The sequence below is a fragment of the Pogoniulus pusillus genome, chromosome 1, assembly GCF_015220805.1.
Source record: "Pogoniulus pusillus isolate bPogPus1 chromosome 1, bPogPus1.pri, whole genome shotgun sequence".
Lineage (NCBI taxonomy): Eukaryota > Metazoa > Chordata > Aves > Piciformes > Lybiidae > Pogoniulus > Pogoniulus pusillus.
In genome coordinates this window covers 11,432,733-11,452,818 of record NC_087264.1, presented here as the reverse complement: position 1 = coordinate 11,452,818, position 20,086 = coordinate 11,432,733, and the positions used below count along the sequence as shown (strand labels likewise).

Here is a 20,086-nt window from a genome sequence, read left to right as displayed (position 1 = left end):
TGTCAGATGAGCACAAATGTGATGCCAGCCAGCAAGTTGCCCAGCAAGCAGTTATTCCAGTACAGGATTATGAAAGATTCAGATCCTGCAGTATGACAAAACAAGGGGCTTCATAGGGAAGAACATGCTGTACCTGTAAGAAAAAGGACAGGTGACACAAAGACCTGAGTTACAGCTGCCATGTCGCTGGCAGTACTGCTGTACTTCTTGTCATATGAAGTAAGAGACACCATACATTTTTGGCAGGAAGAATCTCTTAAGAGGTCCTGCTGCAGTGCATGGATAATACCACTCCACAGCACATGCACATTGGTGTGTGCCATAATCCATTGGCTAAACTCAAAGGCCACATAGCCTCTCTGTGCTTGATTGCTTTAGGTAGTCTTCACTAGTGGCCATAGGCAGCTTTACCAAGGGAAGTACTTCCACAGACTTGTAGGGCCATACAGACAGTTACAGACTTTCTAGGACCCAGCACTGCCCAGTTTCAGCATCTCCCCAGTTACCAAACAGGTTGTGCTCCTAGCAACTGCAGGGATGAACAGAGATGATCAAGCAGTTTGGCCTTGGAGTCACAAGGGCTGTTACATCCAAGTTTCACTGATAACTTTCAGAGAGGAATGAGCAAATATAACTAAACAAGACTCCTCACTGTTAGGATTACTCACTATTTCTCATTCTAGGAGCACCAGATAACAGCTAAAATGACACTAAGCACAGACTTGGGAATTTTGTTCTGAACATGCAGATATGGATCTACTATCCAAGAGACTTTGATTCAATTTCCACTGAGAATATTTAGCATTATTTCAAAATCTATTATTGCAAAATTAGAGCACTGGAACAGGCTGCCCAAAGAAGTGGTGGAGTCTCCACCTCTGGAACCATTCAAAACTCACGTGGATGCCATCCTGTGCAAACTGCTGTAGGTGCACCTGTTGTGGCAGGGGGGTTGGACTAGACTATGATCTCCAGAGATTCCTTCCAACCCCTATCTTTCTGTGATCTTGTCATCTATTATTTATGTAACACAGTGATGACTGGGTGAGATCTCATTCAGTAGGAGTTAGAAATAAAAATAACTAGAAGAAAATGACTTTTGAACTCGCTTCCAGCTCAGATAACTCTTTTCCAAAGATATGAGACATTAATATATGCATATTACACTTCCAGTGCAGGGAATATAGTCTGTTAGAAAGCTCCAGTCACCATGGGAAAGCTACAGTTGCCAAGGTTAAAATGGCAGACTCTTACAACATTTCTAAAGCAATGGAAGACACAAGCTGCCTCAAGGCAAATGGCCACACCCTATACTCTTCTATGGTTAGCAAATAGGAAGATTGTGAAGAAATAAGACTGTGACAGGACTGCTAGGAAGCAGTGGCAAGATAGGAGAGAAGCAATGAGATCCCCCATTTGGGACTCACCAGCCTCTGCAGGTCAGGTGCTATGCTTCTGTAAACGCTGAATAGGAAGGTGGCCCAAGTCTCACAGGATAAACGTGAGACTTGATTTTCTGGACTCCCCACTTCCCCTCTCCCACAGTCATCAGCTCTACAACATGAGCAGCATCATGCTGCTGTCACAGTGAAGAGATACACACATACAGTAGCTACACCACAAAATTCATCATCTTCCCTGCACCTCACTGACAAGAAAAAAAATGTGTCAGTGCCTCAGCTACCACACCTGAACTCTATTTTCTCTTGACAATTAAGTACACAAGCAAGTCCATTACCCATGCTGAATCACTTTAAGGGAATTTTACTTGTGATACCTCACACCCAGCTTTAAATCCAAAATAGTGGAGAAATGCTTGTTATACAGCTTGGCTTAACCTTAATACCTGTGCAGCTTATTTCCTGTCAAAGATAAGGAAATTCCCTCTGTCTCCATTTGATAAAGAAACACTGATCTTCAAAGTATATCCCAAATATTTAACTATACTCTTACACTGCTACAGACACAGAGCAGCAAACAAAACTTGTGCACGTCAATCTGGAATATCTTCTAACAGAGAATCAGGCTGCAATTATGACTACACATCATGACATGTGGAAGATTAGTGTGTTTGGCTTGGTATTTTCCTTATTAGCTGGAGGCAGAAACAAGTTCCTTGTCAGTGGGAACACACTGTGAGGGCATCAGGACACAGATAAAAGGTTTCTCATTGTTGGCACTTACTTGCTTTTAACAGCTTGAAGGAAAGGGAGGAACTTACAGTATCAACTGTAATTGGTTTTAAGGGTACTCCTCGTTGATGGAGCTCAAAAATACAGTCCAGATTTAGCCCCATCCTTTTACTATCAAGGGTCTGGATTATAAACTTTTATCCCCACTCTGCAGCACCAGATGGTAGCTCACATACATTTCAATTATTTATTGAATAGGCACTTTGTTATACTAGAGTAATCCCACACTGCAGTAAGAACTACACACTGTTTTTATTGCAAATTATACTTTTCAGCAAGTCAGTAACCTTTTCACTTTCAGTGAACACAATAAGTAGAATAAAAATAAGTGATTTTACAAACAATTGGATAATCAGCCTCTTCATCACAGAGAAAATGACAACACAGGGATCAGTCAGCAAGACACAACCACCAGCAGTGCTATAGAAAAAGCGTATCATTCTTTGGCCTGCCCCAAATCCTGTTCTCAACTTCAGTGCTCAAAGTTCCATTGTAGCCTAATCTACCACATTTAACAGTTTGTAGGCGCCCGCTAGTTCAAGCCATCAGCTCGAACACAAGAGTATAAAACCAGACTGCACTTCGCAGAAGACACACAAAGCTCCTACCACATAACAAACAATCAATGTTACCCAGGCTGTAGCCTTGCAAGGCAGATGTGATAAAGTGGTTAATTATTCGGTTGGCAATCGCATTACTGACGTCAATAGAAGAGTCCAGGAAGTGAATCCTCTTAGTTTGTTAGTGTATGACAAAGAGTGGTGGTCCCCACAGAAATTAAGGAGAACCAGCTGTCCCTACACGTTAGTGCTGTGATCTGTAGTGCTGAAGACACACATTTGCATTTACTGAAGTAAATCGGCCCCTCCCTCTCCCTTAGGAAATCCTTTGTTTTGGTTCGGGTATTTTTTTGTTTTGTTTTTGAAGGGCTCTTCAAAAGCCTAATTAACTGTACACGCATGGAACAGCTGATAAACGGGACAATATCCTCGTGAGCAGTGCTCTCTCCTCCCTCTCCTCCAACTCTTATTCCATGGAGAAGTTAAGTCACCTTTGTCATACATTATTATTCATAACTTACTCAGCTGAATAAACCAGTCAGCCACCACAGCCGTTTTAACATAAATTCATCTAGGCATGCAGCAGAGAAGGATTTCTAATACCTACATGCCGGCAGTCAAGAGTCTTAATTAAACAAAACTGGATAGAAAACTTTCATCCTAAGCGTTATCAAGGGTCCACGTTTTCTTTTGTCAGCACACTCCGATCTATTGGAAGTGTCTCATTACCAGGTTGCTTAACAGTAGGAAACCATTAAACAAAGCTGTTAGGAAGGACTCCTAGAATTACTCTGTCCTTCGGGGGCATGCACAAAAGAGTGCATGATGAACGGCGACTGTTGTTCCTTCGAGACACATACACACATCTTCTCTAACAGAAACGAGTCCGACACAGGGGCATTATTTCAAAGCCTGAGCCTGCTGCTCTCCCGTCCTCCCTGCCCCCAGGTAGGAAACACCTCGAGGTGCAGTGGATTAGCCTGACATTTCGGGTTAAGCCGAGCTGGGTTTCAGGCCAAGGACACTCCGGCGCTGCTCCTGTTGGCAAGCGATTCGCTCCGGACAGAGCAGGGCTAAAAGACCCGCAGGGGTCAAGGCCCGGCTAGCGGCCGGAGCGTTCCCCAGGGAGGCTCCGCATCCAGGGGCGGCGTCTCCCCACCCCACCCGCTGACGAGAGCGGTGGCAGTGAACGTACTCCCGAGGACCGAATCACAGCCAGGGACAGCTCGCTGCCCCTCGACCGGTTATCAGAGCAGCAGGGATCAATCACAACTCCCCCTACAATTCAGGCCCTAGCCCTCCCTTTCACCGCCCCGACTGGGCCCTGTCCTCCCCATCCCCGCGGTCCGTCCCCGTCCTCCCACCCGGCCTCACCCCATTCGAGGAAGTCGGAGACGTATCGGTCGCGGCGAAGCGGCGAGTCGCGGCTGCACTCGGTGTAGACGCCGACTAGGAGGTCGAGCAGGGTCTCCACGCTCAGGACACTGTCGTGTCGCTGAGGCCCGTCCAGCACCAGCTGCTCCAGCCGCTTCAGCCGCACCTTGGCCGACATGGTGCCGCCGCGGCGGCAGGAGAAGGGCAGGGCCGGGGCAGCTCGGGCGGCAGCGAAGCCGGTGCACAGCAGCACGCAAAGGCCCGGGGCGCCGCGCTCAGCCGCGCCGCACTACCCGCGCCCCGCGCCGCCTCCCGCTCCTCACGGCCGCTCTGGGGCTGAGCGGCTCCTTCCACGGGCTCCGCCTCAGGCCCGGAGGGTCCATGGGCCGGATCCGGCCACCCGCTTACACGCCGGCCTCTCCCGGACGGCAGGAAAGTACTGCTGCTGCCGCTCCCGCTTCTCCTCCCCCGGCAGCAGCGGCTCCGGCAAGCGCGGCCCGGAGCGTCCACGGAGCGGCACCCGGCCACGCCCACCACGCAGCGTCCGCGCGCTCCGACGTGGGCAGGGCCGGGCGCGGCGGCGGGGAAGGGGCGGGCGTGTGCGCGCGGCGGCTGCAGATTCGCCATGCCGGGTACGCGGCGCGGGGCAGAGGCAGCTGAGCGTTCCCGTCCGCAGTTTCGTTTCCCGCTGGCGGGACTCCCGAGGTCGGGCAGCCGGGCCCGGCCACGCAGCGGCTGCTTCTGCACCGTGTCTCTAAGGGTCTAGAGCACAGAGCACACGAGGAGCAGCTGGGAGAGCTGGAGTTGTTTAGTTTGGAGAAATGGCTGAGGGGACACCTTCTTGCTCTACAGCTATTTGAGAGGAGGTTGTAGTGAGGTGGGTGTCGATCTCCTCTTCCAAGAGTAACAAGTGATAGGGCAAGAAGAAATGGACTACAAATTGTGCCAGAGCAAGTTTAGATCAGATACTAGGAAAAAAATCTTCTCTGAAAGGGTTGCAAAGCATTGGAACGGATTGTCCAGGGAAGTGTTGGAGGCACCATCCCTGGGGGTATTTAAAGGGTGTAGAGGTGCGGAGCTTAGGGAAATGGTTTAGTAGCTGTACTCAGCTAATGGTTTCACTCAATCATCACGAAGGTCTTTTCTAACCTAACGGGTTCTATGACTCTATGAAGGACAGAGGTGACCCTGGAGGCCCCCATCACCACACACACCTTTGCTGGGCACTGCCCACCCAAGGCCAGAGTCAGGAGCCTTCTCCAGCCATGGCTGGAGAGACACTTTCCCTTTCTTTGCCTTGGCCACAGTTCTCTCCTTTGTGGCTGGATTTGCTTCAGAGGAGCCCTGGCAACAGGTATGGAGCTGGCAGGGTAGAATAGAACATGGCATTGAGAAGCTATAACTTTCTGTGCCTTTCAAAACCTACCTTGTGATAAGGCTTTCCTTCCAAGCAGCCCCTAGCCTGGTTGGGTAAAGCCCCATGTATTTAACAGCTGCTGTCCACGTTCTCTTGAAGGAGGAGGGAGCTGAGTGCGAGGCATTCAAACTTTCTGCAGTACCATTTTTGCATTACAACTTCTTCTGAGAAATGTTCTCTCTAGAGGCTGCAACACCTTAAGGCAAGATGCTGAGTAGCTTAAGATGGGAGTTTACATCTCTAGGAATGCAGCCATTCAGGTCCTGATGCAAAGCTGAACCGGGAAGGATGCCTTTTCCTTGCTTGTCTCCCCTGGCAAGTATATGGAGCACTGTGTGTTGAAAATCATCACGCTGGAAAGAGAGGCAACAGAGTGGTGGTTCTGTCAGAGCTGGGAAAACCCCTGCCTCGAAGAGCTGGATCTAGGCAGGGATTTGCACTGTGGGTAGCTGCAGTTGCCAGGAGCCCTTCATGATCAGACATGACATGTCAATCAGTGTTGAAAGACCTGAATTTTCTCAGCCATCAGGGTCAAACCCAAGCAGTGCTGCATACAGGGAGCTGCCCTTTGCAAAAGCTCAGGAGCATAAATGAGTGGACTACCGTGCAACAGAAAGTACTGCTCCCAACGTGACAGAGTGGTTGAGCAGATGATTACAGGGATATTGTTACTAGGAGCCCTTGCCCCTCAGACGTGTCCGATAGGTATGTCTTTGACACGAAATACCTGTGATATCAGAGATGTAGTAATACTCTGCTGTAGATTTGGACCTACTGCTGGGATCAAGAAGGTACAGACATGTTGGGACCTGTTAATCCTGAGAAATGCAATTCAGATGATTCCAATAATCATACTTCCATACTGAGAACCAGAGTGAGCTAAAGTAGTTTTGGGTTGTTTTTTCCTAAGCGACTTCTATCTCTTTGTACTTCCTTCTGCAAACATCCACTTGAGAAAAATATTTTATAGCCTATCTCAATGCTTTCATTGTTCTCTCCCTGTTCCAGACTGGTTATGGTTGTTTCAGCTGACCTCAATCTGTTTAATATCACAGATACATTCATTTGCAGAATCCTTAACATTTTAACATATTTTTTTTCCCCTGGTGCTGTTGCTCTATTTAAAAGGAGGTTTTAACATTACACAGTTACTGCCACTTTGAAGACTTCTATTTTTTTGGCAGTTGATCAGAGTAATGGCTGGAAAGAAGAGAGTTTTAAAGATCTTTTTACAGTATCTATCTTTTCCCTTCTTATCTGTTCCTGCAGTTGGTGATTATCACCACCTCCTTCAGCAAGGAAGAGATTAAAAAGGAGACTGCATCTGGATGGAGAAATAGCCATTTTCTGCTTACCAATTGCTTTAATGTTTCCAGTATCTTCAGTCTGGTCTACATTAGAATTCAGAGATTTTGAGAGCTATTCCTGACTTACACCAGTCACAGCGAAGAAACAGGTTCTGGGCTGGGAAAATGACAGATGGGTGACAGATGATATTGAAGCTTGCTTTAACAACTCTGGAAGGTTTAGTGTCTCAGACCAGGAGGTGCAGGATTAATTAGGAGTAATACTATAGGTATCCCAGAATTAGTTGAAAGATTTCCAAAACCCTTGCAAAGAGTTAAAAGCCTTGTGTGTTGCAAATAATGCTAGGGTTTCACAGCGAGGGTTTCAGTTACAAGAAGCCTACCTAGCTGAAAAGTGACATTAAGTATGCATAGTAAAAAAACATATGTAAGCTTCGAAGGTATTCTGCTTCTGTTACTCATCTGTGCCAGTTCTATATACTAAAAATAAATGTGATCTGGCTAAAATGCATTAAATGATCCATATTACCAGTTCCTTTTTTTTTTTCCTGTAGCATATTTCAATGGAAAAATACAGCCCTATTTTTTTTTTTAAGGACCAGTCTGATTTTTAAGATCCTCTTTATATATGAATATGAGGGAAAAAAATGTGAGTGGGTTCTCACATACATTTTCTGGAGTCACTGTAGACCTGCAGAACTGAAGGCACAAAAGTCCCCGTGGCTACTGGAAAGCTTTTTTCAGATACAAACAACTTAGGTCTATTTTTTTCCCCTGTTATTTTGGTTTTGTTTTGTTTTTTAATTTTTTTTTTTGGCTGTACTCCAAGTAACTTAGTAACAAGCAGAGAAAAATTCTGTTACTGAATTTTGATGGCAACAGGAAATAGCTGTGTCACCACTTCATGACTTCAGGAAAATCCACCCACAGATTATTTTGGAATTAAGAAGAATGAAGAAATGTGAAAAGTATGGACAAAAATCGCAAACATAGCTCATTAAAAATGAAGACTCTCATGCTTAAAGCAAAGAACAACAAAAGATGTTTTAAATATCTCCTTTGTCACACTCATACAAGTAATTCTATAAAAAGAAGCATCAAATTGCAACCTTTTATTTGCTTTTTAATATTTTTTTTTTTTTTACATCAATAAGCAAAGGAGAGACCCAGAACAACTAGAAAACCTAGCTAGAAGACCTTAGTATGTCCTAGTCATTACAGAAATCAGATTAAATTTCTCACTGAGAGAGAAGTTCATTAATGTGCATCAAGGGAGGAGTTTCCTAGGGATTCAAAATGAAATATAATTAAATGAAAGTCAGAAAGCTCATAGTAAAGACTTTCAAAGGTAGAATATAAGCAGTTAAATGCCTAAAAGCAACATGACTGCTTTATATCTTCTTGTTATCGTGGACTTTCCTTCCTGGAATTATTTTTTAGGAAACTGTTACCTTTCCAGCTCTGTTTGTGTTTGACAGCTGCCATATGTAGTGGGAGCCAAAAATAATCTATCAGTGGGAGTTTTGATGACATTTCATCATGTAAGCCCGAGTATTGAGCTCATGTATTCAGTATTAAAATCAACAACAGCTAAGTCCCCCCTAGTGTGATGTTAGCCACTGTGGGAAGTACACAGAGGATGTCTTAAAGAAGACAAAGTCTCTACTCTTTTGCTGATGAATGCTATAACTCTGCTTCAGCTTTCAGGGAGCTCTGACTGCTTCAGCTTGCTGGTAATGCACTAGCTGAGCCAGGAAGTTTCACAAATGCTCTTGTCTTTGCACATGATGAGTGAAGTGGGGAGAGAGAAAGCACAGTTGCTTGCAGAGAAGTGCAGGGAAGAGCTGAGAGTCTTGTCATTTCCAAATTGCAATAAAATGCTTTCTCATAACAATAATAAAATGTTTTTTTAAAAGAAAAAAAAAATATAAAGGGCAACAAAGCCATTTGGCAGGCTACTACCTTCTGTTAACTGCATCATTTTGCCATTAAGTGCATTCATTAGCAGTGCTTCTGTTCTATTCTTGTAAATATCTAGATTTTTGTGATGGTATAACCCAGCACTTTGAACTGAAGGTGAGTCAAATAGGAAAAGATTTTGCACTTGGTGCATGCTTTCTTAAAGAGAAAAATAAAATTTAAAAATTAGGTGTGTTAGTAGAGACTTTTAGTGTGGCTTCAGGATGGAATGTGTCCAGAGAAAGGCGACCAAGCTGGTGAAAGGCCTGGAACACAAACCCTATCAGGAGAGGCTGAGGGAGCTGGGGGTGGTTAGCCTGGAGAAGAGGAGGCTCAGGGGTGACCTCATTGCTCTCTACAACTACCTGAAGGGAGGCTGTAGCCTGGTGGGGGTCAGTCTCTCTCCCAGGCAACCAGCAATAGAACAAGGGGACACAGTCTCAAGTTGTGCCAGGGGAAGTATAGGCTGGATGTTAGGAGGAAGTTCTTCACGGAGAGAGTGATTGGCATTGGAATGGGCTGCCCAGGGAGGTGGTGGAGGCACCGTTCCTGGAGGTGTTCAAGAAAAGCCTGGATGAGGCATTTAGTGCCGTGGTTTAGTTGACTGGCTAGGGCTGGGTGCTAGGTTGGACTGGATGATCTTGGAGGTCTCTTCCAACCTGGTTGATTCTATGATACTTTATGATGGTTTTGCTTTGCAGGACTTAGGGAACAGAGAACTGTCACAGGCAAAGAACCCATGCTAATCACTCACTTCTTCCAGTCTAGATGCAGCAGGTCCTCACACACATTGTTTTTTTCCTCAGTGCTTTTTCTTACTCATGCAATTGTCTTACTCAATAATTTATGCCCATTTAAAGTTCACCTGAACTTGTCCCCCTGCTGCTGTTTCAGGAAACCTTCAATCTTATTGTGGCCATTTGAGCTGATTCTCTAGCTCAGACATAGAGGAGAGGTGAACATTCCAGGAATAGACAATATAATGGCAACAATGGATAAGTTAATATAATTTCATTGTAGCATCAAGAGCTTTATGCCTAGAAGCACAGCTTGTTCTTTCCCCCTTGCTGGCTTCTGCTGCTTGAGCTGTGTCTGCCTGCTATCTTCCCCAGCTGCTGTTTTGGCTGCTGCTGCTTTTGCTGCTTCGCTGCTGCTTGACCCCTTCCTCATCTTCCTTAAGGTTATTATGTTTTTTTCCTCTAGTAGTTTATTTCTTTTTTTTACTGTTATACTTACACTATAAGAAGTACAATTTCAATAAAAATCTGTGTTGTGGTGAGTTTATTCTACCAGGGGAGGAATGCACCCTAACCCAGGACACTTATCAATCAGTATGGTTCCTGATTACAGGCAGTTTAACATAAGGAGCCTGAAATGGATCACATCAAATTAACAGGCTTCTGAATTCCTTTCACACTTTGAGAGCAGCATTAACTGAAGTGTTTCCACTTCTTCTTCCCCGCCTCCCCCACTCCGAATTTGTCTGAAAATGACTGAAGTGTAGGGAACTAGGAGTTTTGATAAGGTCATTGTCATCTGTAACAGAGTGTGTGCTGGTTTGCCACATTTGGACAACACAACAGCTCATTTTTATTTTAGTTTTGATTTCAAGTCCACAATATCCTGAGGAGAGCACTGACTCAGTGACCCAGCCTACTTAGGCACATTGAGGCACATGTCAGTGTTGCAGGAGTGACAAAAGAACACATAAAACACCCCATTAGACTCAGGCCGCTTTGGGGATCTTCAAAGGAGGAGGTCGTATTAAAAATCCCACAGAGCTGTCAGCAATTACGACACCTCACAAGTAGCAGCACCATGTCTTGCTTTCTGTACAGCTTCCATTTTGTCCTTTCATAGTGCTGTGTTGCTGCAGCTTCACATCTGGCAGACGTGGTCAGATCAATCTCTGTACAAAGTGTGAAAAGCATCGTGGTGCTAGAGGCAGCTTTTTGCGCTTGAGTTGATGCTAGACTAAGAATATCTGGTTTTGTTTTGTGGGCTTTTTAATTTTGCTAGATGCTGTGACACTCCAGTTCATCAGAGCTGACAGTAGCACTGTTCATTACAGAGAATATAATGAGTTTTAGGTGATATGTGCAAGAAAATGGAGAGGAAATGTGTTCTTTTTTTCTTAGCTAATCTGTAGGATTAGTTCTCTTGGGTTGATGAGAGTAGCAGTGTTATTCATGCTGCATTTTAAATTAATACTGCATTTATTATTTTTTGATGTCTTGCAAGGAGTGATTTGAGCTGAAAAATAAAACTTCTCTAGTCTTCTTCCTTGAACCTTTAAAAATCTGTCACTGACTTTAATAGCAGTGTTCCCATGGTGATAAGCACAACTGAGTCTACCTACAAGGAAAAGAACTAATCTGCTTTGAATGAAATATTTTTGCATTTTAAGTAATGTTGCTTTAATGCATACTTCATTCTTCTGTGACAAAGTGCTCTTTGATTTTCAGAAGCCATGTAATCAAAATAAAAAGCAAGTTCTATTGTATTCTTTCCCCTGGTTCCCTCTCCACAATGGAGAATCTCTAGATAATAATTTTGTGAAATGTTGAAATCAGAAAATATTCCAATCTATTTCTAAGATACAGGAAGAGCAGAAATAGCATTCAGGAAAAATAGAGTTGCACACTGCCCTGAAAGCAGCAGGAGGTATTGTGCAGCAAACACTTTTACTTCTTTGGGGATGATGACCTGGCAAACCATTCTCAGCTGATGGTTCTTTGCTATAAACTTCTGAGCACTCTTCAGAAAGGCACAGGTGGGACAAAAAGGGCTCCAATTTATTCACAGTATCCTGTGACAACGAAAAACAACTCTACCAACTTCAGCACCAAATATCCTGAAAGGTTGTTCCTGATAACTCTCACTTTTCTGCTTGATCGAACCTCTTCCAAATAAGTGTTATTTGGTTGGTTGGTTGTGGTTTTTTTTTCCTTGACAACGTGCAAAAAAAGATATTTTGCTCCTATTCATTTGCTTCTGTGCTAGTTTGAGCCTAGCTAGAATGTTTTGGTGAGAAGAATTAGATTACAGGCTGTGAAAAGGAAACAATGGTGATGTCTACTTCACTCATAGGCTTGCTGAGATGTATAAGAACAAGAACATAAACATAGGTAACAGAGTAGCTCTCTGTCTGGGCTTTGGGCTGAACTTCAGGCCACACCTTGAGTACTGTGTCCAGTTCTGGGCCCCTCAATTCAAGAAAGATGTTGAGGTGCTGGAACATGTCCAGAGAAGGGCAACAAAGCTGGTGAGGGGCCTGGAGCACAAATCCTATGAGGAGAGGTTGAGGGAGCTGGGGGTGTTTACCCTGGAGAAGAGGAGGCTCAGGGGTGATCTTATTACTGTCTATAACTACCTGTAGGGGCATTGTAGCCAGGTGGGGGGTGGCCTCTTCTCCCAGGCAACCAGCAATAGAACAAGGGGACACAGTCTCAAGTTGTGCCAGGGTAGGTATAGGCTGGATGTTAGGAAGAAGTTCTTCACAGGGAGAGTGATTGGCATTGGAATGGGCTGCCCAGGGAGGTGGTGGAGGCACCATCCCTGGGGGTCTTCAAGAAAAGCCTGGATGAGGCACTTAGTGCCATGGTCTAGTTGACTGGCTAGAGCTGGGTGCTAGGTTGGACTGGATGATCTTGGAGGTCTCTTCCAACCTGGTTGATTCTATGATTCTATGATTCTCTCTAAATTAACCTGCTGTCTGTGTGACTAATCCGTCTGCTTCCTAACCCCTCTGGCCGACCCTCCAAACTACCTTAAACATAAGGCAAGATCTAGGGTAAGGTAGAGGGGTGGGAGGAAGGTGGCAGGGTGGTTGGGAGCCCTTCCTGGGGACTCAGGTTTCTAGGAGGGCTGTTGTGTTCTTGTATTACTTTTTAACTTGTATATTTCTATATCTATTGTAAATACCTGCTTGTATGTTGTGCTAAGCTGTAAATATAAAGCTTCATTCAATTTCCAGAGCTGCTGAGTCTAGTCTGGGTGATTTTCCAAAGTGTGAGAGGGCAGGTAACACCCAAACCATCACAGCTCCGAACAAAGGTTTTACCCAAGCTTCAGGCTGATTTTACACATCCAGAGGCACTCGGTCTGGATTTACACAAATGCCACTGTCTTTGGCTTCTACCATAGCCTGTCTTAGCAAAGTTCATAGTTCATAGAAAGTTCACAGAATCAACCAGGTTGGAAGAGACCTCCAAGATCATCCAGTCCAACCTAGCACCCAGCCCTAGCCAGTCAACTAGACCATGGCACCAAGTGCCTCAGCCAGGCTTTTCTTGAACACCTCCAGGGATGGTGCCTCCATCAGCTCTCTGAGCAGCCCATTCCAATGGCAAATCACTCTCTCTGTGAAGAACTTCCTCCTAGCACCCAGCCTATACTTTCCCTGGCACAACTTGAGACTGTGTCCCCTTGTTCTATTGCTACGTGGAAGCCCTCCATCTGAAAGATTACACTAGCAATTACCAAGACCTGTAACAACGTTGTCAGCAATTCAGAAAGGACCCAAACTTCACAGTGCTGCAGGCAAGTGTAAATGCTACCCCTGTCTGATTCCACTTTTCCCAGCCAGTGCCAGTCTCCCACCCCAAGGGAAATATTTGATACCCCCCTTCACATCTCTCTGCTGAAGTCTATCTCCCTGTCGTCTCCCATGTCAGCCTTCTACTTATCCTCCAGTAGCACATGCTGCAGGAGTGGGTGATGGCACCCAACTGGACTTTTCAGAGATCTCTGGAGATCATGATGTCTCCAGGAATTGAAGGGAAGAGCAGACAAAAAGACAGGGAGGACCCTGATGTCTTAGCCATGTACCTGCTAATTTGGGGTTATGGGCTGAGTGGTGGCTGACAGTTCTCCCAAGAGGGCATTCACCCCTAGTCAGAAGGATCAACATCAAGCCTCAATCTCCACTTCACTGAAGAGGGGAAGAACAGTTGCTGGTCCTGCACAGGTCCCCAGCTGGCTCCATACATGCACTTCTGGTAATAAGAGGTTACCTGCAGTCCCCATTCTTTTATCTTTTTCCCTTTTCAGCTCGATACAGTTATTTCCATACAGTGTTGAAATGATCCATGCATTTTAGAGCAACTTGAAGGTCTGAAAATTGAATCTGTGGTGAACTGCCTCAGCTGGGATTTCAACTTCACAGATAATGTTACAGGTGCAGCTGTGATTCCTTCTAACATGAGGGTAGAGACTGTCTGCTAGTGTGTCTGACTGTCAGACATACATTTTAAGGCATCACACTCATAGATCACAGAATTATAGAAAGATAGAATAATTAAGGTTGGAAAACACCTCTAAGACAAACCATGTCTTATCAAAGCCTTGTTTTCAGTAACAAAAGACCAGGCTGTGATTATCACATGGTGCCAAGAGCCTGTAGTCCCAGGCAAAGAGAGTCTCCAATCAGCAAACACCATGGGATGAGTAGCCAGGAGGGATTCTCTGAGTAGTCTTGGGTTAAGAGAGCTGCTTCCCTGCAGTGAGACATAAGGGCAGATGTACAGTGTAAGAGGAAGCAGCTGCTGTGATTATCACTTGTTGTTCTGTGATGAGTAAACAGGGACTTTTCTGAGTGCAGAAGCCGAGACTCTGCAGTGTCTGTCTGAGAGCACTGTGTGCAGTTCTGGGCCCTACAATTTGAGAGGGATACTGAGGTTCATGAATGCACCCAGAGAAGGGTGATGAAGTTGGTGAAAGGGCTGACAGGAATATCCTGTGAGGAGTGGCTAAGGACTTGGGGCTAGTTTGGAGAAGAGGAGGCTGAGGGGCAACTTCATTGTTCACTGCAGCTTCGTGAGAAGGGGAAGTAAAAAAGGAGGTGCTGATCTCCCTAGTATTCAGGGTTAGGACACATGTTAATGGATCTGAGATGTGCCCCAGAAGGGGTTAGACTGGACATTAGGAAGCATTTTATTACTGAGCAGGTGGTCAAACACTGGAACAGGCTTTCCAGAAAGGTTGTCAATGCCCTAAGCCTATCAGTGTTTAAGAAGCATTTGAACAATGCCCTTAGTAACGTGGCTTAACTTGATCAAGCCGTGAGACTAGGTGATTGATGTAGGTCCATTCCGTCTGAAACAGTTTGGTCAGTTCTACATGGATACTGCTGCTGTTCCTGATACTAAGCAGGGAGAGAGTAGATCATCAGCTACAGTAAATTGTCATGAGTTCACTGAAGTCAGTAACAAATTGCAGAGAATCATATCATAGAATCATAGAATCAGCCAGGTTGGAAGAGACCTCCAAGATCATCCAGTCCAACCCAGCACCCAGCCCTAGCCAGTCAAATAGAACAAGACACCAAGTGCCTTATCCAGTCTTTTCTTCAACACTTCCAGGGAATGATGACTCCATCAGCTCCCTGAGCAGCCCATTCCAATGGCAAATCACTCTCTCTGTGACAAACTTCCTCCTAACATCCAGCCTAGACCTCCCCTGGCACAACTTGAGACTGTGTGCCCTTGTTCTGTTGCTGGTTGTCTGGGAGAAGAGACCAACCCCCACCAGGCTACAGCCTCCCTTCAGGTAGTTGTAGAGAGCAATAAGGTCACCCCTGAGCCTCCTCTAGGCTAAATCCCCCCAGTCCCCTCACCACCTTCATCACCCTTCTCTGGGCATGTTCCAGTATCTCAACATCTCTCTTGAATTGAGAAGCCCAGAACTGGACACAATACTCAAGATGTGTCTTGACCAGTGCTGAGTACAGGGGAAGAATAACCTTCCTTGTCCTACTGGCCACACTGTTCCTGACCCAGGCCAGGATGTCAATAATTAAACTCCCCAGGGCTGATCTTTAGCTGGTAGAAACAGTTGTAACTTCATTGAAATCCACTGATGTCCAGCTGACCCTGAGGTTTTGCTATTGATTATGCTGAGAGTAGGACAAGACCTAAATTTAGTTTTGTGACCGTTCTGAGCACGTTAAAGCATCCATCATTACTGCAATTAATTGGTGCCTGTGCTGGCCAAGGATGTCTCTTTCAGTTATTAAAATGCTGCTTGCCAATCTGTGATTTGCCCTGCAGAGGTGAAAATCTGCACTGACATAATATATGTAAAGTAGAAAGGGTTTGACTGTTTCAGGTTTCATTTAGGTGTGTAGCCTCTGCTTGCCTCAGGTAAAACTGAGCTACTACTTAATCATGATAACATGATTAAAATGCAAATTCCCATGGCTAATTTAAATATTTTTATTCTCTGAACCATCCAGCTGGGTGTATTTTCTAAGAGTAAATGCAAAGTACTCACAGCAGGCTTCAGCTCAAGCAGAGTTTCAGGGACAGCTTCCAAATGTAATCACACATTGATGCAGTAGAAAGTTGAGGTCATCTTTTAAGAAGTGCTGTTTTCCCAGGTTTTATGTGTGATCCTCACTGCTGGTGTTACAGAATCACAGACCACAGAATGGCTGTGGTTGGAAAGCACCTCTGGAGGTCATGTGGTCTAACCCCTTTACTCAAAGACGGCCATCCAGAGCCGTCCCAGGATTTTGAACCTGATGACATGCAGGCAGACTCATGTATTTGTAGCAGCCCCCTCTTTGCCAAGATGCAGCCTGGTCAGACTGGCCATCTCCCCTCTAGCTGTGAGCAGCTGGGAGACAGGTTGTGACATTAGCAGTGGACTTGGCAGTGTTAGCACTGCGGTTGGACTCAATGACACTAAAGGTCCTTCCAACCTAAATTGTCCTATGAGTCTATAATTTTAATGCAGTCGATATGCAGTCTCCAGTTTGCAGCTCAGGATAAATCCAGGTGCCTTGCAAGTTAACAGCTCGTCCTGTTCTGCCTGCACCTTCTCCTGCCTACAGCATTTTCCCTTGAGAATAACTCCTGAGGCTCCAGAGAAGGTTTCTTTCATTTTCACTACCTTGAGGCAGGGTTGTGGGCCTCATTCATCACAAAGTATGAGCTCTAATGGTGTTTTAATGGCCCTTTATAGTTAGTGTATGACCATGCAGAATGGCATTTTTATTCCCATTTGCACACAGCTAAGCCTCCAGTAGTTTTGGCCAGGTTACAAAGCCTGGTCCTGTAGACTGCAGGTCAGGCATATGCTTAACATCTCCTATAAAAGCCCTGGTTTGTAAGAAACTCAGATACATTTTGGGAAAGCACCAACTATAATATATGAAAATGACATTATGGAAAAGGATTAGGAACTTGGAACGTGGAATGGTTTGACTTTATGCACCTCCAAAACATGGCACTGCAACCAGAGGAGTGTCACAGCCGTGCAAAAGTTGAGAGATTTGTAAGACTGCCCTTTAAAGATGAGCAAACTCACTGTTTTGTAGCAGAAGCGAGCCAGCTAGATATGCAGCATGAGCATGCATTATAATGAGCCTGGGTTATTAGCAGTCACTGGTTTGGAAACCCTCAGTAAATAAATTTGCTGGATCAGGATGAAAAAAAGAGAATACAGTATCTGCTTTGTCAGTAGTCACTGCAGAAGTGAGTGATGAAATAATGTGAAGAGCCTGTGAAGAACTGTACTGATGCATGCTGATTTTCTCAAGCTTGTTGTAAGATATGGGCAAGAGAATTAGAGTACTAAAATAGAGGAAGAAACATGGTTAAAGAGTCCTTGGGCTATGAATAGTTACAAGGGAATGAGATCAGCTATCTGTGCCATGCTTAAAGATATGGTTGCACAGAATTCTGGAGATTGAGTCATTCTTCATCATGTCAATCAGTCAGTATTGATTCAGGACAGAGAGGGTTCATGAGCAGCAACACTAAAGAACCTATTTTCCACTGCATCTGTGTCTTGTGCACTAATGCTCATTTCTCCACTCATCCTCTGTATCATTTCCACAGCAGCACACTCAGATATGTTATGCATCCAGCACTCCAGTCCCATACTTACCTTTCCCACCCCTGCTTTCCACACAGGTCACAGTATCACAGTATCACAGTATTATTAGGATTGGAAGAGACCTCACAGATCATCAAGTCCAACCCTTTACCACAGAGCTCAAGGCTAGACCATGGCACCAAGTGCCACGTCCAACCTTGCCTTGAACTGCCCCAGAGACGGCGACTCCACCACCTCCCCTGGCAGCCCATTCCAGTGTCCAATGACTCTCTCAGTGAAGAACTTTCTCCTCACCTCCAGCCTAAATCTCCCCTGGCATAGCTTGAGGCTGTGTCCTCTCGTTCTGGTGCTGGCCACCTGAGAGAAGAGAGCAACCTCCTCCTGGCCACAACCACCCCTCAGGTAGTTGTAGATAGCAATAAGGTCACCCCTGAGCCTCCTCTTCTCCAGGCTAAACAATCCCAGCTCCCTCAGCCTCTCCTCGTAGGGCTGTGCTCAAGGCCTCTCACCAGCCTTGTCGCCCTTCTCTGGACACGCTCAAGCATCTCAATGTCCCTCCTAAACTGGGGGGCCCAGAACTGAACACAGTACTCAAGGTGTGGTCTAAGCAGTGCAGAGTACAGGGGCAGAATGACCTCCCTGCTCCTGCTGACCACACCATTCCTGATGCAGGCCAGGATGCCATTGGCTCTCTTGGCCACCTGGGCACACTGCTGGCTCATGTTCAGGCACCCCCAGAACCCTCTCTGTTTGGCTGCTCTCCAGCCACTCCGACCCCAGCCTGTATCTTTGCATGGGGTTGTTGTGGCCAAAGTGCAGCACCCTGCACTTTGAGCTATTGAACGCCAGGTCCTTCAGCCCTGGAGTATTGCCAAAGCATTTAACACTTTCTTCTGGGTAATCACATTATTTCCAGTTCCTCACTTGTTTTCCTCCAACTTCTTATGGGCTCTCACTGAGCATTGTGAGCATCCTGAGTGGGTTTGCTGCCAGATCCAGTAAGTAAAGTCTGGAGGCAGTCTTGCATTTCTCTCTGGAAAGGTACAAGTGCAACATTCATGTCCTTTATATGCAGGAACTTGCAGCCAAACAGTGTCTTTGCTATTTCTGTGCTTTTGCCAAATTTGGTAAGTGCAGGAGGAACATCAGGCACATAACCATAAGACTGGTTGCTAAGGAAATCAGAAACAGCCAGAACACCAGGTGCCTGAGGAGCTCTGACTGTGACTTGTAAGAGTGCCAGTGGCAGAAATATGTGCCTGATGAAGAAGCAGAAGAAGAAAGCCTTGGAGGTTTTGAGGAACCCAAATCTATGTAGCAATGTCACAAAACTACTAAGAAGAGTCTGAAGTTTTGACTGAGCATTTTATGAGAGTTATGAAAGATCATAGAGTCATAGAATCAGCCAGGTTGGAAGAGACCTCCAAGATCATCCAGTCCAACCTAGCACCCAGCTCTGTCCAATCAACTAGACCATGGCACTAAGTGCCTCAGCCAGGCTTTTCTTGAACACCTCCAGGGACAGTGACTCCACCACCTCCCTGGGCAGCCCATTCCAATGCCAATCACTCTCTCTGTGAAGAACTTCCTCCTAACATCCAGCCTATACCTCCCCAGGCACAACTTGAGACTGTGTCCCCTCATTCTGTTGCTGGTTGCCTGGGAGAAAAGACCAACCCCCACCTGGCTACAGCCTCCCTTCAGGTAGTTGTAGAGAGCAATGAGGTCACCCCTGAGCCTCCTCTTCTCCAGGTGATGTAGATGTAGATGCTGGTATCTACAAGATACCACACGAGGAAGATGACACAAGAGCATCTGAGATTAGCATGCAGTGTGATGGATCATTTGCACTCAAAATCCAAGTTGGTCTCTTGCAGAGGGATATGATATTGCTGTACATGGGTATAAAAATCTGACAGAATGAAGCAAAAGATATTTCTTTTGTGGCTTGCTGGACATGATGGGACAGAGTGTAAGTCCTGACAGCATATGAACATTCTATAAAAGTGGCAGTGAAGGGAAGACAGCAAACAGGAGTGAGTTTGTTAAAGAACCAGAAGTGGGAGCCTTTAGTTCTAAAGAATTCAATTGTAGGAAGGCAGAGCAACACTTTAGTGAGCTCCTTAACAGGGAAGTGGACAAAGGTGAAGACTAGGTGTCTGCTTTCCAGGCAGGTGAACTGTTTGCAGCAGAAACTTTGAACAAAAACTTATGCAAAAGATGCTTGGGAAGCTCAGGGCCAACAAGGCAGCAGAGCACAGAACATTCCTGCTGAATTACTGAAACATGGGTGGTGAAGATAAGATGAAAACCTTTATGAACTATTTTTATTGGCTTGGAGCTTTGAAACAATAATGGAAGGCTTGGCCATGACGTAAATTTTATGCTCAGTTTGGAGAAAGGAGAAAAACAAGTGTGAGAACCTCAGAAACTGCT

At 45.4% G+C, this 20,086-nt stretch overlaps 1 protein-coding gene across 5 annotated transcripts in view; it reads right to left on the bottom strand.

The window, feature by feature from the left end:
• CDC42BPB (CDC42 binding protein kinase beta) overlaps positions 1-4,628 on the bottom strand; it is a 100,436-nt gene extending 95,808 nt beyond the window's left edge. For all 5 annotated transcript variants that reach the window (XM_064168278.1, XM_064167964.1, XM_064168120.1 and 2 more), the window contains exon 1: positions 4,127-4,628. In XM_064168278.1, coding sequence (XP_064024348.1) covers positions 4,127-4,304 — 178 coding nt within the window. In that variant the 5' untranslated portion in view covers positions 4,305-4,628. The remainder of the gene's footprint in view (positions 1-4,126) is intronic.
• Positions 4,629-20,086: the final 15,458 nt, after the last annotated feature.